Source organism: Piliocolobus tephrosceles, chromosome 7, assembly GCF_002776525.5.
Source record: "Piliocolobus tephrosceles isolate RC106 chromosome 7, ASM277652v3, whole genome shotgun sequence".
Taxonomy (NCBI): Eukaryota; Metazoa; Chordata; class Mammalia; order Primates; family Cercopithecidae; genus Piliocolobus; species Piliocolobus tephrosceles.
Genome location: NC_045440.1, coordinates 4,342,867 through 4,361,423, shown reverse-complemented (window position 1 = coordinate 4,361,423; position 18,557 = coordinate 4,342,867). Strand labels below are relative to the sequence as shown.

The 18,557-nt window shown below is 42.8% G+C and overlaps 1 protein-coding gene across 9 annotated transcripts in view; it reads right to left on the bottom strand.

Annotated features, from left to right (window-relative positions):
• Positions 1-15,074, bottom strand: part of LOC111530109 (sperm-associated antigen 11-like) — a 16,537-nt gene extending 1,463 nt beyond the window's left edge. Inside the window, exons 1-6 of one of the 9 annotated variants that reach the window (XM_023197151.2) lie at positions 14,853-14,913; positions 14,120-14,272; positions 12,862-12,944; positions 8,273-8,380; positions 5,714-5,791; positions 2,330-2,389 (exon numbers count right to left, since the gene is read on the bottom strand). In XM_023197151.2, coding sequence (XP_023052919.2) covers positions 2,330-2,389; positions 5,714-5,791; positions 8,273-8,380; positions 12,862-12,944; positions 14,120-14,272; positions 14,853-14,913 — 543 coding nt within the window. Of the gene's footprint in view, positions 1-1,752; positions 2,090-2,329; positions 2,390-3,452; positions 3,560-5,713; positions 5,792-8,272; positions 8,381-12,426; positions 12,474-12,861; positions 12,945-14,119; positions 14,273-14,852 lie in introns of those variants that run through there. The other 8 variants (XM_023197153.2, XM_023197152.2, XM_023197154.2 and 5 more) reach the window with 8 other exon arrangements.
• Between the last annotated feature and the right edge of the window lie 3,483 nt (positions 15,075-18,557).

Below are 18,557 nucleotides of genomic sequence, written 5' to 3'. Positions count from 1 at the left end.
TTCAAGTTTACTTCCCGGAAGCCTCAGCAAACACTCCCAGGCAGCCTCTTTTGTGCTGGGCAATGCCATAGGCACCAGTTTTTACCATTCCTGACAGGTGCACAAACACTTCCTTTGGAGAAGTTTTACTTAAGAAGGAAATAACATTTTCCACAATGTAGATCAGCCCAGGCCCAGGGTCCACCTTAAAAATATTAAATAATACAGCCCAGGGCCCATGCGAATGCCCTGCTGGCCGGCCCGGACTCCGCGGAGGGTCCCTGGGGGTTCTCACCTGCACCACCCTGGCAGGGAGGAACGGGGTTCCCATCCTCCCCCCCTCACCTGGTGGAGACCCCGTAGGTCCTCGGGTGAGGCTCTGCTTCCACACCCACAGGCTGCTGTGCTCTGATGGAGTCTGAGATTGAGCCCAGCTCCTTCATTTCATTTCTGAGGAAGATGAGGCCAAGAGAAGGGGCTGCTGTCTAACAGCACCTGCCCAGAAGTCCCATCCTCATGGAACCAGGCTCCAGCCCCCCAGTGCGCCTTCATGTTATTTTGTGTTTCTGGTACACAGATGTGCTGGTGTGGGTTGGTGGCACTCCTGCCTGAGAATGTGCCTGCCTGTTCCGAGGCATGGACGTTTGCTGCGTTTCACTCTGAGTCAAGGCTAATAGGGGCCAATGCCCTTAAGGAAGTCATTCCCTTCAGAAACGGAACAATGGCTCTTCCCTTTAGAGGCATGACAGAGCGCCCTGCAGAGGAGCCTGTGCCTAAGAGACACTTACTCTGTGCATTTCCAGGGCTCTGTCTGATTGTACTTAGAAAAAAGGAAAAGCAAGAGTGAGTTTAGAAGAGGCTGCGAGAGGCCAAAGGCATGATGCCAAATATTCATTGCAACCTGAGCTGGGAATTGAGACTGGGCCCCCAAAGTGTACATTCTAGAGGGCTCTTTGGAGCAGCTCGGCTCATTCAGAAGCACACCGGACTCAGGCAGCGACACAAACAGGGACACAGAGCATCTTCCCAAGCCCCCTGTCAGTCAGGAGAAAGCTTGGCATGTGGTCTCTACCTCTCAGCACGTTTGTTTTTATTATGTTTTACATTCCTTACCTGTAATTAGTATTCACTACTCTTGGAATTAGTATTCAACAAATTCAAGCAGGATCCAGAGAGAGGCAAAAGGCAGCTAAGCATTCGGGAATCTCCATGAGCAGGGGCCCTGCCTTGCTCCAATTGCACAGAAATATGTTTTTTAGAAGGAACATAGAAGAATGAATGCTGGCTGATAGGCACACCGAGAACGCCATTTATGAATTGCTAGCCTGGGGGAAATGTGCTTCACCTGATGATTTTCATTTTTCTTTCATTCCTAAAATGGACCTGCTTGCACCTTATTAGACACACTATCAGCTTGTTGTATTAATCAATTGAAATAGCCTAAGAGTAAATGCTTGAAAACAATACAATCCCAACAAAATGTGACCTATTGGTGTTACTGCTTGAGGAGGCATAAAGGGAAAAGGGATAAGGTGCATTACCCTCTGGGGGAATAAGCCGAAGTCTAGTGCTGGGTGTGGTAAGAAAGATGTCATCAGATGGAAAACAGAGCAGCAGATTGGTTGCATTTATGTCCCTCTGAAAATCAGTTTGAAGCTTGGTTTCTAGTCTATTACCATCTCCAGGTAATTAAGAGATATTCCCTTGACTAGGAAAGGAAAGTGGAATATCACGAAATTCTGAGACCCCTTTGAAAAGGCAGTACATAGAGAAGTAAGGAAGTTAAAAAAATTATTTTATCAGCTCTTCACCTTTGGTACTAAATTCATTCAACAAATATTTATTGAACACCTACTACAAGCCACACATTCCTTTAAGCCCTTGGGATACTTCAAGATCCCTGCCTTCCAGGAGCTTATATTTTAGATTCCAGATCTGCCATCCGTCTTTGGCTTCTCTTTTCCTTCTTCATCTGTATTTGATACGCAACACCTATTCCAGGGATCAGAGCAAATGTCACGCTTTTTCTCACCAGAATGGCAGAAAAAAAGTCTGCAGGTCCCTTGCTGCATAAGGCAGATGGTATTTCTAATTCCTGGTGGAACATCCCCTATGGATACAACAGAAGAGAGTTGACATTTAACTCATATAGTGCAGAGAATAGGAGATGACCCCAGCCCACAGCCAAGGATTACTGTATTCTGACAATGCTAAGTACTTTTGGACAAGTCCCAATGTAACCGGACTTTGGCTTCTTAGCTTTAAAACAGGAACGATAATTTATATCTGATATGTTGCCAGGAGGATGATAGGGTGTGTTGTATGCATGCTCACCTGACCCATCTAGGCCCTAAAAAGCCCATGCAGCTCTTAAATCAGGGTCCTCGAGCCTCCTGGTGAGAGATGTGCACTAGAAGGAAGCAAAGGGAGTTTTGGAAAACAGAAGTGGTCCAGAATGGGACAGGTCTTGGTCTCCAAGGAAATTAGAAGTATTAACCCATTCTCAGCTTATGGCCCAATTTTTAGTTTTATGTCCTACAATGAAAAGGAGGAAATAAAACCTCTCTCCTCACCAGGACCTGTGGGCTTGTAAGTCACGAATGACCACCTGATTTTTTTTATAACAACAGGACATTGTGCAAGAGATGGTTGAAAGAAAGATCTTACTTATGTCAGATCTGCAAATGCCACGTGCAATGGCTTTAAACAGCAGCAGCAGCAACAACAACAACAACAACACAGCGTTGGTCTTGCGTGATTATGAAAACACTCTTACACAACATCCAACCTCCAAACGGGGTCTAATCTCTGATTCTGTATCATTGCAGCCCTGTCACAGCCTGGAGGAGACAGCAAAGTGAAGAAGGTGGGGGGTCCATCTTTAGTCAAGACAAAAGATCCCCCAGCCTGGAAGCATGGAGACCTGGATTCTGGTCTTACGTCTTCCAATATCTCATTTGGTCTCCCTAGACAACTCATTTAACTGGTTACACTTCAGCTTGCCCATCTGTAAAATGAGGTATATGAGCAAGCAGGGGGACTATTATAAGTTTGAAGACCTACTATGCCCATAATTATTCATTGCACAGTGGTAAATTAACACTTTCTCTGGACTTTGGTTTTCTTTTTGTAGAATATGCGGCTGCTACAGATGATCTCTGATTCCCTTCCAGCTCTGACATTTGTATGACTATAACTTCCTTCTGAAAACTTTTCTCAGACTGCAGTGAGTGCTTCTCACTTGTATCACAGCAAACATACCCATTTGTCTTGTGTCAAGATCCTTGTAACACTTATTTAGCTTTTAAAAATAACTTCACAGGGGAGATCAAAACTGTCCAAGGCTGAGCCCCCCTGTGGCCCACCTGCACCCACTAACCACATACCGACACACCTCCACACTGTCCACACAGACACACACATAAATGGAATTCCTGCACGACCTTCCCCAGGGCTAACCAGGAGACATTTACCTGAGTTTGTTTGGACCAAACAGAAGAGAACAGCAAATAGAAAAAAGACCTTCATGTTTTAAGGTCCGTTGAACCTCCCTGCCCTCCCGTGAAGGAGAGCAAATATGATGAATGACAGAATGAAATGGAGCGGAGAAGGCACAAAGTGGGACATTTATAGGTTTTTGGGAATATACTGATCAGTATGAGCGTATTTATCTGCTCTACTGAGTAAGGCTGTGGGCAGAAGGTTACTGACTACTCTTCCCTTTCTGCCTAAAAATAGACTGGCTTCCTGATATTCAGAGAAGCAGGGATCAACCAAGAATTCCATATATGGATGTTGAAGAGGAAAGTGAACCAATGTTGAGGTGTGGCTACTGAGTGCCAAGCGCTGTGCTAGGTGCTAGAGACATGGTTGTGTAAAGATGTATTTTCTGCCTTCAGAAAGCTGCGGTGTCCACCACAGTTGAGCCGATAAATTGCTTATTTCCCAGCAACATGACTCCCACCTGCCAACAGAAACATAGGCCCATGTGCATCAGGAGACACGTGCATGAACGTTCACTGCAGCACAGTTCCTTGCAGCCAAGAGAATGCAACCAAATAGTGTATTATGACAACAATAAAACACATAATGTATTTCCACACCACAACAAGAATAGAAAAACAAGAAGATGCGTACAACAACGTGAATGAACCTCACAAACGCTATGCTGAAAGAAAGAAAAAAAAACCAGAGACAATGTACCACATTATTCCACAAATTTGGCAAAATTCATCTATTTGTGAAAGGCCAGGATGTTGTCTGCTCTGGGGGAAGAGGCCAGGATCTTCTCTCTTTGATGAAGTTATCCCCTGTTGGAGGTGACAGTCTAGTGAGGAATGCAGAGAGCCTCGGGGACTGCAGGGCTGTGTCATCCTGGGCTGGATGCCGGGGGTTGTGAAAACAGAGTCTGCAAGGACACAATTTTTTGTGTGGGTTTATATAACGTGTTGTATTAAAACACACCGTTGATGAAGCTGCACATTTTGCCCCTATTTGATTTTAGTCCCAGGGTCGCTTAGATTTATTTTCTTTAAAATTCTCTTAAGCATAAGGGGAAAGTGAAAAGGATGACTTCTATATCCCTGGGCTTCATAACAATTGCTATTAGCTTCTTATTAACCCTTCCAGAGGTGTCTCACATATACGGAAGCAGAGATGAATCCACACCCCATTTTTATGTAGGCAATAACAGACTCTAGATATTATTCTGGCCTTGCCTATATTAATATCTTGCAGAGCTTTGATATTCTTCAGAGCATCTTCATCATATTTCTGCAAGCTGTCTTCTGCCTTCTTTAACCTGTCTACAACAACCATATCTCACCATGAGTCTTACCTAAACATGGATTTCGAAAAAGAGACATCAAGCAGTGGCCTTGGACTTTCTGCATGGGTGAACAGTGCGAGCGTGCCAAAGAGGCAGAGGCTAGGTGTTCCTTTTGAACTTTCCATCTCTGGAGAGATTAAGCAGGACGGCGTGCCCTGGCAGGGATTCTGTGATTCACAGACCTTTCTGTACCTTGCAAAAGCACCTTTTAAGTTAGGACTTTAGGGGAAATTGGGCACTCCAAGCTGCTTTTGACCCTCTGCCAAAAAAAAAAGATTACCTTAAATGTTAGCCATGTACTAAGTCATTGTAAAATAGTTATGAATATTTGTGAGGGTCCAACTCAGTACATTAAAAAATTGATTAAAATGTGAACTTCTTTCTCTGTGGAGCATTTGTTCTGAAGATATCTCTGAAATCACTCATTTAAAAACAAAAAATAAAAGAAAAGCAGTTTCATTTGCCCCTTAGGGAAATTGGCTTCCACACCAAAATGATACCCTAACTTCAAGGATCCCAAGGAATAATGATAATTCTGAATGTATCCTGTGCATGGACAAAGTGGCTGTATGATACATGAATAATTGTTTGATAAAAACACTGAGTGTGTATATTCAAAAATTTGAGTCATTTTTTAAAAGTCACTAAGACGACTTATAGATAAAACAATAAAATGCATATTTTATACTTTATATTCATTCTTTATATTTATACTACACCTTATTTGGAAAGGATCCAAGGTAAAGCTGGATGGCATATTTTTTTCTAGCAGTACAGTCACTAATCAAATCATTGTGAAATTATAGTTTAGAAAATTTCTGTATAGTTTGGAAACAATAGACTTTGTTGGAAAATAAACTCATTTGGGGGAGAAATAAAGTAATAGTATCAAATTTTATCACATACCTTCTCCTCCAGACTTGCATCCATTTCCAAATCATAGATCCAGAAAGCAATCCCCAAGGAATTATTTCGTGGATAATTCTGAAGAATAAGGCATATCATTTCAAAGAAATCAAAATAGAAAAACAACCTTATGGGCTAATTTTGTTAATATCTGGTCATAGGCTTATAGGTTCATCTAATTGCAGAGTTGAAAGGAAATAGAGTTCATTTTGTCTCTACATACATGATAATTATTCTGATGTGCATCATACTTAGGAATGGAAAAGAAGAGTGTAAGGAGAAGAGAGGAAAAATACATTTGGGTTTGCAAACATTTGAAAGTAGAAAAAATGTTTTTATATTTTAAAAAATCTTGATACAATTCAACAACAAAAAGGCAAACAACACATTTAAAAATGGACAAAGGACTTAAATAGATTTTTCCAAAGAAGAAATTCAAATGGCTAGCAAGCACACGAAAGATGCTCAATGTCACTAGTCATTAGAAAAATGCAAATCAAAACCACAATGAGATATCACTTCGCATCTACTAGGATGGTCATTAAAAAAAAAAACAAATAAAACTTCAGAAGCGGTGGCTCACACCTGTAATCCCAGCACTTTGAGAGGCCAAGGTGGGCGGATCACAAGGTCAGGAGTTCCAGACCAGCATAGCCAATATGGTGAAACCCTGTCTCTACTAAAAATACAAAACTTAGCGAGGTAATTAGCCGGGCGTGGAGGTGAGCACCTGTAGTCCCAGATACTCGGGAGACTGAGGCAGGAGAATCGCTTGAACCCCGGAGGCGGAAGTTGCAGTGAGCCCAGATGGCGCCACTGCACTTTAGCCTGGGCGACAGAGCGAGACTCCGTCTGAAAACGAAACAAAACAAAACAAAATTTCCGAAAACAGCAAGTGTTGGTGAGGATGTGGAGCAATTGTAACCTTCATATGTTGCTGGTGGGAATGTACGGTGGTGCAGCTGCTGTGGAAAAGTCTGGCATTTCCTCAGGAAGTTAAACAACATGAGTTCCCAATATGGCGTAGCAATTTGACTCCTAGGTGTATACATACAAGCAGTGAAAATAGGTGTTCAAACAGCTTGTACATGAGTGTAGTGTTCATAGTAGAATTAGTCACCACTGTCAATGGTGGAAGCAATGCAAATGTGCATCAGTTGATGAATGCATAAGCAAAATGTGGCACAGCCATACAATGCAGTATTATTCGGTCACAAAAGGAAAATAAGTACTGCCACATTCTCCAATATGGAGGAACCTTGAAAATCTCAGATTAAGTAAAATAAGCTAGGCACAAAATACCACATATTGTATAATTTCATATATATGAAATGTGTACAGCTGGCAAATCCAGTGGCTGCTTACTGGTGTCTCCTTTCGGGATGATGAAAAAGCTAGCTGGGGATTCTTCCCACTTGTTTATCCTCATGGACAATGCTAATGTTACTCCTCTTGCTCCAGAGATTTTTTTTTTTTTTTTTTTTGGTCTTTCAAGAAAGAGGCAGGGTTTGTGTTAATGAATTTAATCTCTCTTTATGAAGGCAGACTAACTTTCCATTTTGGTCTTATTATTTGTTTCCATTTTGGTCTTATCAACTAAGGGAGATTCCCTGGGTGCAGAAGGTCATTTTCCATGACCCAAAGAGGTAAGAATAAGCCAGGTGAGAGCAGGTCAACCCTGCAGGGTTGCAGTGACCACTACATGTAGGGACAGGAAGCAAAGACTAGAAGTGACCATTATTTCTGTCATGCGAGGTGCAATGGGGTAGAATTGACTGAGCCTGCCCACCGGTCCCTTGTCCCACAGACCTCAGGTATTGAGGAGAAGACAGGCTTCCTGATGACAGGGACGCTCTGGGCAATGGATGAGTCAGAAGGATCAAATCCCAGGGAAAGCTACTGGGGTGCAGGGGAGGGAAAGACACTGGGCGGAAGGTGGGCGTGCAGAGCGGATTACAAGGCAATCAGGTGTGCTGCAGTGGGTTCTGAGACAGCCTCCAGCAAGCTGCTGTCTAAGGACCTCTTCCCACTGCAGTACAGCTGGTGGCCATAAAACGTCAGCAGGGCTCCGGGGCCTGTACTAAAAAGCTGCCGTGAGAAGAACAAAGAATGCATAACTAATGGAATTGCTGACTCAGGACTGACCTTGAGAACCCATTATATTTATTCAGTTGTCTCTAAGCAGGATGGCAAATTGTTTTTTTAATGACTGTAATTTTTATTTATTTTTATTTTATTTTACTTTAAATTCTGGGATACATGTGCAGAACGTGCAAGTTTGTTACATAGATATGCACGTGCCATGGTGGTTTGCTGCACCTATCAACCTGTCATCTATGTTCTCATCCCCGCATGCATTAGGTATTTGTCCTAATGCTCTCCCTCCCCTTGTCCCCAACCCAGCACTGCAAATATTATAATACCAAAGAATGAGAGGAAAATAAAATCAGTTTCTACCTCTTTTTTTATGAATCCCAGATAGGCTCCAAAATCTCTCTGGGTAACATGCTTTAATGTCATATCATCTTTTTAAAAATTTTTTATTTATTTTTTACTCACCATTATACAAACAAGGAGTCTTATCATCTTACTCCCCAGGAAGTGCTTTCTTATGTTAAATCTGTGAGTTTCTGGGTGCAACTTAAGTCTACAATAGAATGTCTTTGCCTATAATTAAGGGATATATTTGTAAATACATATATATTTATTTTTAGGCACATTAATTTTGTTCTTACAAGTGTATATTTAAATTTTAAGAGTAATTCAATAACTTGATGATATTTTTAAAGGTATAAATGTCTAAAAATTGCCAACAATTTTAACATTAGAAACTTTATTGTTTTTGAACATACTTTTCACAGTTAATTTTATATCGAATATGTGAACATTGGTATCATAATTTTTAGGACAGATACGTATTTTGAAAATGTAATACATTTTAATGGTTTTTCACTGTGTTATATTTATGATACCTAGGGAATATGTAATATCTCTGAGTAGATGTATTATGCTTTGCTGATATAGTGCTCTATTTTGAATATTTTAGAGTTTTTTAGGTTTCTCAATTTTTTTTTATTTCCTAGGATAATTTGTGAGCAGAATAACTGAAACAATGGGAATACGTATTTTATGTCTTACATACATATTAAGATTGCTTTACGAAGAGGTTATTTAAATTACCACTGCTTCTGGTTTTGTATGTAAGTACTAGTTTCACATACCTTCATTATCGCTGGGTGTCAGTCCCATGTGAGTGTGCCCGTATGTAAGTTGATTAAGGAACAGCTTTGTTCAGAAAAAAAGCCTGGAAAGGTGTCATGTGAAGGGCTCTGTGTGCCTAGCTTTTTCCTATGCGGAGCCCCGGGATCCTGATCGTTACCCAGATACTTGTATTTAGGTTGGTGCAAAACTAATTGCGGTTTTGACCATTATTTTCAATGGCAAAAACTGCAATTAGTTTTGTAGCAACCTCATAAATAACAATATTTGCAGGAATTTTTAATTTATGGGAATTAAAGCTGCAAAGAGAATAATGAGCTCAAAGTTTTGTGATGTGCAGTTTATTATTAATTAACTTGAGTTTAAAGTGATTACCACTGATGAAGATTTTACAGACAGGTTAGGCAAATATCATTATTTCTTCCCTATGTATTTATTAAAGATATCCATGAAACTTCTTTTAAGTAGAGTATTTTTTCAGACAAACAGCAGATTCTACCCACATTGATTCTTTGCCACCTCTCAAGCCTACCCTACCAAAGCAATCCTCCACAGCTGGTCTGCGTGAGCAAGTAGATGTTAGCAGTCAGTGTAAAACTAGCAGAAGTGAAATCAGCACTTTAAAAAACTGGAAGAGACTTAACTGAACTGGAATATGTGCTATGTCAATGGAAAAATGCAGTTTTTAAAAAATCAATGTGTATTCCTAATGACATTTGAGAAACTATGGTCAGCAAAATGAGAATTAGGTCCCATGAGAAAGTCACACGTTGAGAAAGAAAAAGACTATTTGCAAATATAAGACTCTTTAAAAATAAATAAAAATCTAATAACTGAACCTCAAAATCCAAAAATAGTAAAAAAAAAAAAATAGAAGGGCTCTACAGAAAGAGAAACTGATATAAAAATAATTATCTGCAAAGTAGAGAACAAAAGGGAAAAGCATGAAAATTATGGTAGAAAGATAATGAGAGGACATTTCACGGATAACTGGGGTTTAAGCAGGAGGCATTCCAGAGAAAAGGAAGATAACTGATGGAGGAAATAATATGTAAGGTTAGATATAAAAGGAGCACATATACATGGATAAGAATAAAGTAGTAACCGGGCTGGGTACAGTGGTTCACGCCTGTAATCCCAGCACTTTGGGAGGCTGAGGTGGGCGGATCACCTGAGGTCAGGAGTTCAAGACCAGCCGGCAACATGGAGAAACCCCATCTCTACTAGAAATACAAAATTCGCTGGGTGTGGTGGTGCACACCTGTAATCCCAGCTACTTAGGTAGGCTGAGGCAGGAGAATCGCTTGAACCCAGGAGGCAGAGGTTGCGGTGAGCTGAAATAGTGCCATTGCACTCCAGCCTGGGCAATAAGAGTGAAACTCCATCCAAAAATAAAAAATAAATAAATAAATAAATACAGTGTAACCCAATAAATTATTAAATTTTACAGAAGAGAAAAATGATCAATAAACAAATGAAAAAATGCTCAACTACACAGTAATCAAGGATGTGCCAGACTGACGTCTGCAAGATGATGGAATCAGAGGCTCCAGCCTTTCCTTCCTTCCACAGATACACCAAAGAAATAGCAACACACAGATCAGTTCTTGCTGAGAGAAAGCCAAAGACTAGTTGAAAGACTACTACACATCAAGCAACTGAGAAAATATTCATGTGAAAAGAGGTGGGAAGAGCTGAGACACACTCCCAGCACGGTCCCTATCCCAGGCATAGCACCTTACAGTTAATCGGTAAGGAAGTCCCAACTCCTAGCTTCTCCCTGAAGAGTGAAGGCTTTGGACCACACATATAGTACCCTGATCTTTATGCTTCCCACCCAGGGATTTGGCTCCTAAATCGCCCAGCTTGGGGTTGATAGATCTGGCATCTGCAGGTCTCCCTAAACCACAGATGCCAAAGAGATGGTTGGACACAGATTTGCAAGCACTTTTGGCAGCTGTCTCCCTGGGCTCGGGCCAGAGCAGGCAGGCAAATGCCCACCTCAAGGTTTCTACCTGCAAGGGCTTTATCTACCCATTTTCCCATCTGCTGCCTGAGGGTTGACTTCTGGGTCTGCATCTGGGAGCCAAAGGGGCAGGGTAAACAGTAGACCTGTGGGAGCCTGAACAGAGATATAGATAGGCACTGTGCCTGCTCCTCCCCACTAGCTCCAGCAAAACATCCAGGTCTCCAACTTCTCCCTAGAAGGAGAATACATCAAGCATAGTTTTATAGCTGCCACCTGGGGGACTGGCTCCTAAATTACTTATCTCTGGAAGTGAATGTGAGGCAGGAGAATTGCAGAGGAAACTGGAAGTTAGATAAAGGGCAGAATGAATAAAAGCAGGAACAGAAGCAAGGTGAAGGGGTGGGTGAGCAAGAAGCAATATAAGAGGCAGAAGTGAAGCAGCCGAAACAAAAAGTAAGATAAAGAAGAGAGCAAGGACCCAATGGCCAGCAAGATCCAGACCAAACCAGCAAGGGGCAGCTCTTCAGAGATAGGCATGCGCGTTAAAGAGAAAAAGTATCCTTAACAGGACCCCGTATGATAATCAGCTCATTAAAGCGCATGTATATGGATTGCATATCATGCATGTACTTAAAATTATAGGCTGGAGACAACACACAAGCCCGCAGAGGCTAAAGTAACTAAGCAACACACCTATCAATCAAAAGGCAAGCACCGCCTAAAGACAAGGCAGCCTTGTGAACAGAAGGAAAAAAAACACAAAAAAAGACCCAAGTACACCGAAGTCATGCTGATCCCATTTGGCAGAAGTCAGCCCACTCTCCCCTCTCCGGCAGTGTAATACTGTGCTTTACACACTTTTGCTGCTTGCTTTGCTCTTTGAGTACCACATCCAGTTCGTTGTTCAGGACACCAAAAGCCTGGAAATGCACAGCACCATCGGGTCATAGATGGGGCTCTGAGTTTTGTGTCTTTTTTTTTTTTTTTTCTTTTTGAGACGGAGTCTTGCTCTGTCGCCCGGGCTGGAGTGCAGTGGCCGGATCGCAGCTCACTGCAAGCTCCGCCTCCCGGGTTCCCGCCATTCTCCTGCCTCAGCCTCCCGAGTAGCTTGGACTACAGGCGCCGCCATTACGCCCGGCTAGTTTTTTGTGATTTTACTAGAGACGGGGTTTCACCATGTTGGTCAGGATGGTCTCCATCTCCTGACTTCGTGATCCGCCCGCCTCGGCCTCCCAAAGTGCTGGGATTGCAGGCCTGAGCCACCGCGCCCGGCGTTTTGTGTCTTCTAAGGCCACGAAAAACAAACGGGTAGTTTTAAAGCGGCACAAGAGGACTTCCAGTGGGTATTCTTCCAGGTTTAGCACAAAGAGAACAGGCCGTAATTCCCAGCTCCCAGTTTCTCCCCGGAAGGCATTTGCCTGCACACTCTCAGCCGCTGCTAGAGAACAGGGCTTGGAACCGGCCTGCGCCTAGTTGCTGATGGGGCTGAGGGAGAACGGGTTTGACCACACACCTAACATCCTGACTACATTCCACAGTACTGAGAACAGAATGGACTCCATTGCACAGAACCTAGAGTAGAGGTAGGTATTCAAAAAATAGTTTTTAAATGAAAGGACAAATTATTTGAATTCTTTCCAATGAAAGTTTATTATATCCACATTTGCTAGCACAAATTGTGTGAGTTTGAAAATTCTGTTCGTGTCAAGCTATGTCATCTTCTTTAAGATCACGGGTAGCATTTTTGTCATTTATTTTGCCACAGGAAAATATTTGAACTGTCTGGCACAAGTGGCAATACCTCCGCTCCCCGCTGCTCAGACACCTCCGTGAAAAACCTGCACCTGGTTGGACAACGTGGCTCAGGAGAACAGGTAAGTGGCAGCGCTTTGTTTCTATATCAGCGACATCGGTTTTAATGTAAACAGCACGCGTCTTTCTTTTTAGAGCAGTAGCCTACTTGCGTTTCCAGATAATTACAGTATTCTTGACAGAAGCCTTCACTTCTCTTGCAGTCGACAATTTTTAAATCTGATGCAGCTTCTGCATTAAAAAAAAAAAAAAAAAAGAAAAATCCAACATTAGCTTCTTAAGACCATCTCCAGAATCAAACTGTGGTCATTTCAGCCCTGAGGGACAGGGTGGGGTGGCATGGATATGAAACAGCTGTCCATAGTTAATAGCTTCAAGTTCCAAACTAAAACATCAGCTCCAGATGTATAGCTCTTCCCCGCTAAATCTCCTCTAACCAAAGGAAGGAATAATCCTGTCTCATAGGAATACTGTTAGACTAAATAACACCTGCCTACTATTGCACCTGTTTATAGTTGTTGTGCAATAATCGAGTTTTCTTTTTCCCTTCCCTTGGGAGGAGATCGAGATGAATGAGTCCTTTGGAACTGAGGGCCAATTAGAAAGGGATGGGAGGTTGGATAGGGTGCTGCAGGTGTCAAATTCGGCAGGACTTTATTTGCTGGACGTCACAGCAATTTGCCAACACCCTCCTGTCTTTCTTAACCCTTGCTCACTGAGCTGCTAACCTAGTTCTCCCTGTCTTACGATTAGCAAAGAGCTTGGGGTTAAAGAAGCATCTTGGAAACTACAGGCTCCTCCAGGCGCTTCTGGATTTGTAACTGGTCCTGTCCGGGGGTTTGGGGGCTGCCCAGAAGCCTGCCCTTCTGGAAGAGTCCACAAGGGTGGCTGGAGACTCAATTGTCCCTTGAAATTTCCTGCTACCCCCTCGCCTAAGTAGACTGACAATACAATCTATTCTCTGCCCCCATCCTCGGGAAGCATTTTCCAGACGCAATGGACACCTGGCACTTAGCAGGTATTCAGTAAATTCCTGTGGGGTGGAATGATCTCCAAAGCTAACGGCATGGGGTTGCAACCTGGCAGGAAGCCACGTTTCCACCAGTGTCTCCTCTGGCTCCTGTTCTTGGAGGAGGTCAGCAATTAGACGTGGCCTCAGATAATTTGCCTTTTGGCCCCTCAAAACTTCCATGTTCCACGAGGCCCTCAGTGATCCAGCCCCAGGGGAAGCTGTGAGACCCCATGGCCTCCCTGACAGGCAGGGCAGCCCAACGCACCCACACCATGTCTTCCTCAAACAATGACTGCTCACCCACCCCAACCAGCACAGACACCTTCCCATCTATTTGTTCCCTTTACATCTCTCCAGTGGATGCACTTGTTTCCCGTGTTGGTCCCCGACTCACCTTGGTAAGGGGGGATGCGCCGTATTATGAGGTCCCGTTTCACTGGGTGGTGTAGCAGCTGAGACCCGTTTGTGCCTTGCCCAGTGGCTCCTTCCTGGAGTTCTCTGAGAGCCTCGGTGGCTGAGTGGTTGACATGTCTGGCTTGGGACAATCCTGTGCAAGTGGAAACACATGGCTGAGGATGCTGTGAGGCCTCCGCCTGGAAGACCCGTCAGCATGAGGTACCTACACTCTACCAGGTGAGTGAGTGTGGGTGACTGGGTGGGGGAGTTGGGAGGGATGCTAGTGTTCCATGTGTGTGCACATTTGTGCACATGTGTTGTATGCACCTGTGTGTAGAGAGAGGAGAAGGTGAATGACGTGTAAGAAATGTATGCCATGAGCAGTGAGTCTGAGCACCTCCTCAAAGCCAGCGCAGCCAGAGAATTTATTTCAAGTGTCACTAATGCAGTTGTTAAGATTCCCTAAAATGTGATATTCTTCTCTGTAAGGGAAAGGGGAATGTTAAAAGGATAAGAAAATGGAGTCGGGGTGGGACCCTCTCCCCTGGGAAGCAAGTGCCATCAGCCAATTCAGAGTGCCATTTATGAACCCAGTTCAGAGACCCAAAGCTCCACCAGGAATGTGTGCTCCCAGGACTTCGTCTCTCCCCGCCCAGCCTGAACTCCCGTACCCCAGATGACCATTGCAGAGAGATTCTAGCACCCATGCCTGGGTCACCTTTCCATTTTACCTGGAAACAGCAGAGCCACAAGGAGAAGGCTGGTGAAGAACGGGAGCAATCGTTGCCTCATGTCTGCCAAGAGGACTGCAAGCCAGAAAGCACCCGGGGTGGGTGGGCAGGCAGCAGGGCTCCTTTGATGGAGTGGGGCTGTGTGTGTGGGCCCGGAGCGTGGGAAGAGCGGTGCCCCAGAATGACTTCTCATTCTTAAAGGACAATGTGGACGTGCTACTATCCAACTGCTGGTGGAACAAACACTTGAGCCACGTATTTCAGGAAGTAATTAATATGCCTGAATGCCTTGGATGGGTTTGATGAATAACAGAGAGAGAGTAACAGAAAGATTAAGGCATGGAGGGGCAGAACAAACATGAATTAACATAAAGTTGCCAATGTTCTCAAATGCTTCTCAAAAGCCCCCTGATGTTCATGAGAACAGGGACATAAATAAACTGCCATGTTGATTCTATCCTATCTGCCAAACATTTTTATTTTAGTGTTAAAAAATCATGCATAAGACATACAACAAAACCAGTAGGAGCTGGTTTTACAAACTCTCCCTTCCTGAAGTTATACAGAGTTCCAAGGCTGCTCAAAATGTTATTTTCTTGTTCTTCTCCTCCCTGAGTCTCTCTCCTGTTTCTTGGTCCCCTCCACTTCTCCTTCCTTGCTTTGGACCCCCTTCCTTTCTGTTTTAACTTAAATTTGAGTTGTCTTGGTTTTTTTCTCCCCTTTCCATTCTCTTTACCCCCAGACACCTCCTGTTGATGTCACTGGGTCCAATTCAATTCTTTAAAAAAAAATCTGTGTTTGAGCCTTGGTTTTCTCCTCTTGTAATATCCAAGCAGAGGGCTTGTCTTCCCTTCTCCTTCATCTCTTTAAACATTCTAACCAAGTGTGTGTGTTTCTTATTTGGCTGCATGAGCTCAGACATACATGTAACCCAGACAGGCTGCTTTGGACTCAACTAAAGGGATGAAGGCTTTGGTTGAAGAGTTTTGTATTCACCTAATCAATATAACATCAGCGATATCTGGAAAAGATAGTACTTTTCTCATATGTCTCATTTGCATGTGCATTTTAATCCAGACAGAGAAAACAACTTAGGTCATTTGTGTAAATAAAAATACTTATTCTCTACCTGGAGAAAGCTGGAAGCACATGGAGAAAGAGGTAGCAATGACAACAGAGGCCTGGGCATCCGGGGAAGCACCAATGAAGGACAGAAGGTTTGCAGCTGCAGACAAGTGTGCACAGCAGCTGCCCCGGCAGCACAATGTGGAGGCCACTATCTTTTGGGTCTCAGGACAGATTCTCCACTGCAAAGCATGAAGTGCTGGTCAGGGAGAGCAGGAGCATCATTCACATCCTTTCACTTTAAGGAATTAGGAAGTCTTCCAATTCCAGGAGCACAAGGGGACATTGCGGAGACAGGGGACAACTGGCCCGTGATAAGTTTCTTTAATCACTTACTGCATCAAATTCTGACAATTGGATGTTGGAAGAACATAGATGGTCAAGAAACGAGGTAGACAGCTGCTGCTACCTCAACCCTAAATGAAGATTTATTCGCTCATCTATGTATTCTGGGTATTTTTTATACTCTAGTTCAATAGCAATTTCTTACAGTTGTATTTGTAATTATTTAAACTTGGAATGTGGATCTTTTATAAAAGTGATCGAAATTTTGGAATATATTGGTAATTTATTTCTACATATTTTTATCTTCTCTACAAAAGGAAAGCAAAAAAAAAAAAGGAACCAATTCCACTATTCAGATATTAATAGTAATGAATCATTAATCAAAATCATGACTCAGGGGGCGCTGTTTCAGAATCCAGCCTCTAGAAGGCAAAACAACAGAACACTAGGACGGCAAGTCAAACCCAGGGCTCTTCAGAGAAGACCACGACGCAAGTCGTCGATGACGATGAGATAGCTTTGCTTTCTGCTTGTTATTGTCTCTCTGGCCACCACGGCTGGTGGCGCTGATTAAAGTCTGTAGAAGTCCCTTGCTTTGCTCTATATTTACACTGGGAAGTGCAAGATGGCCTCTCTTGGCAAGGCATCAAATTAAATTTTAAAAGGAGGCAAAAAATAATTTTAGCACAGCATCAGCAGTTGGGTCTGTGTTTGTAAGTGTTGTTGGGCAAAATGGCCATATGGCAGGAGGGAAAATCAAAGTACAAGTCAGATAAGTCACCTTCCCAAGGTCACCTGCTGAGCAGTAGAGCTGAGATTCCAGGCTTTGTGTATTTGTACATGCCATGCTGTGCTGCCTCTGAATTGCACTTGAGATGTGGTGTCTAGGCCTGGTCTTGCGTAATATCCTGGCCAATGTTGGGAAAACACTAGTCCCTCTGAACCTTAGTAACAATGCCTAAAAGGGGAGGATGATGACACTTACCATGCCTAATTCAAGAGTTTATGGTGAAGATCAAAGGAGATTATGTGTTAGAAGTATTTTATAAAATATGAAATACGAGAATAATGAAAAGGGTCTAAAACAATATAAGAATAAAATAAATGTCACATTGTCTTATAGCGTGTTCTGGATGTTGCATTTGGAATGTGACATCCTTGGTGGTGGTTCAGTAGTTTCTTCTTTTCCTGTAATTGCAGTGATGAGATCTAGGGGCTTGCCCAGATATACACTCACTTTTCAGCACAATATTTTATAGATGGAATAGAAGCACACATCGCCATCTATGCAAGAGGGCTTGGAGGTAAACAACCTGAGGCAGTATGTGGACCTTCCCGGATCCAGATTCTAATAAAGCAATTCTTAAAAAGGCACTTCTGAAATGCTCAGGGTCATTTGAATACAGATTGACTATTAAATTGTATTAAGGAACAAGTGTTGATTTTTTTTCCAGGGATGATAATAGTATTGGGGTTCTATTTTACAAAATGAGTTGTTTCCCCCCTGAGTTGCACCTTCTGAAGTATTTTCAAAAGGGCATCTTTGAAATAATTTATTTTTATTTGAGATAATCTAGAAGAGGGTCTTATTAAGGGATGAAATAAGACTAACCACATGTTGAGGCCGAGTGATGGCTATGCGGAGGACTATTACGTGGTTTTGACAGAAAGGGCACAATCCAGCCTCAGTTTCCACCCTGAAAAGGTGAGGATGATGCCGCTTACCATGACTAGCAGCTCATACATGGCATTATGTCCTTCTATTAGGAAGCACAGGGTAGCAGGTTGTCTTTCTGGCTTATTTTAATTGCTGTTGACATTCCTTGGCTAGATCCCTGTCTCCCTATGTGTTTGCAAAATGGTGACACTCCTCATTTATTAGCTGGACTACTTTTGAGGAGAGAAGCTTTTGACTACCTTAAAATTTGGTTTGGACAAGAAAGGCAGGCAGGCCAAATGTTCATCAGTCCCGTTGCTTTACCAGATTTCAGGATCAAGAATCCACAGCTCAGCGAAGGGCTGCTCTCTGCTGCCCTCTGCTGCATGGGACTCTCCACAGACACCCACTTGATCAATTCCTTAAATTCCAGTGGGTTCCCAAGCTTGTCATCACACATCATTTTTTTTGTTTTTCTCCTCAGAGGTCTATGTTTTGAAATACAGTGTATTCTAAACAAGACACACTTAACATTGATTTACTTTCCATTTTAATTAACAAAAGACATATACAACTTCTGAGCAAAACTTTTGATCAGAAAAGAAAACCAGCATTATCAGAATAAAAATGATGTTTTT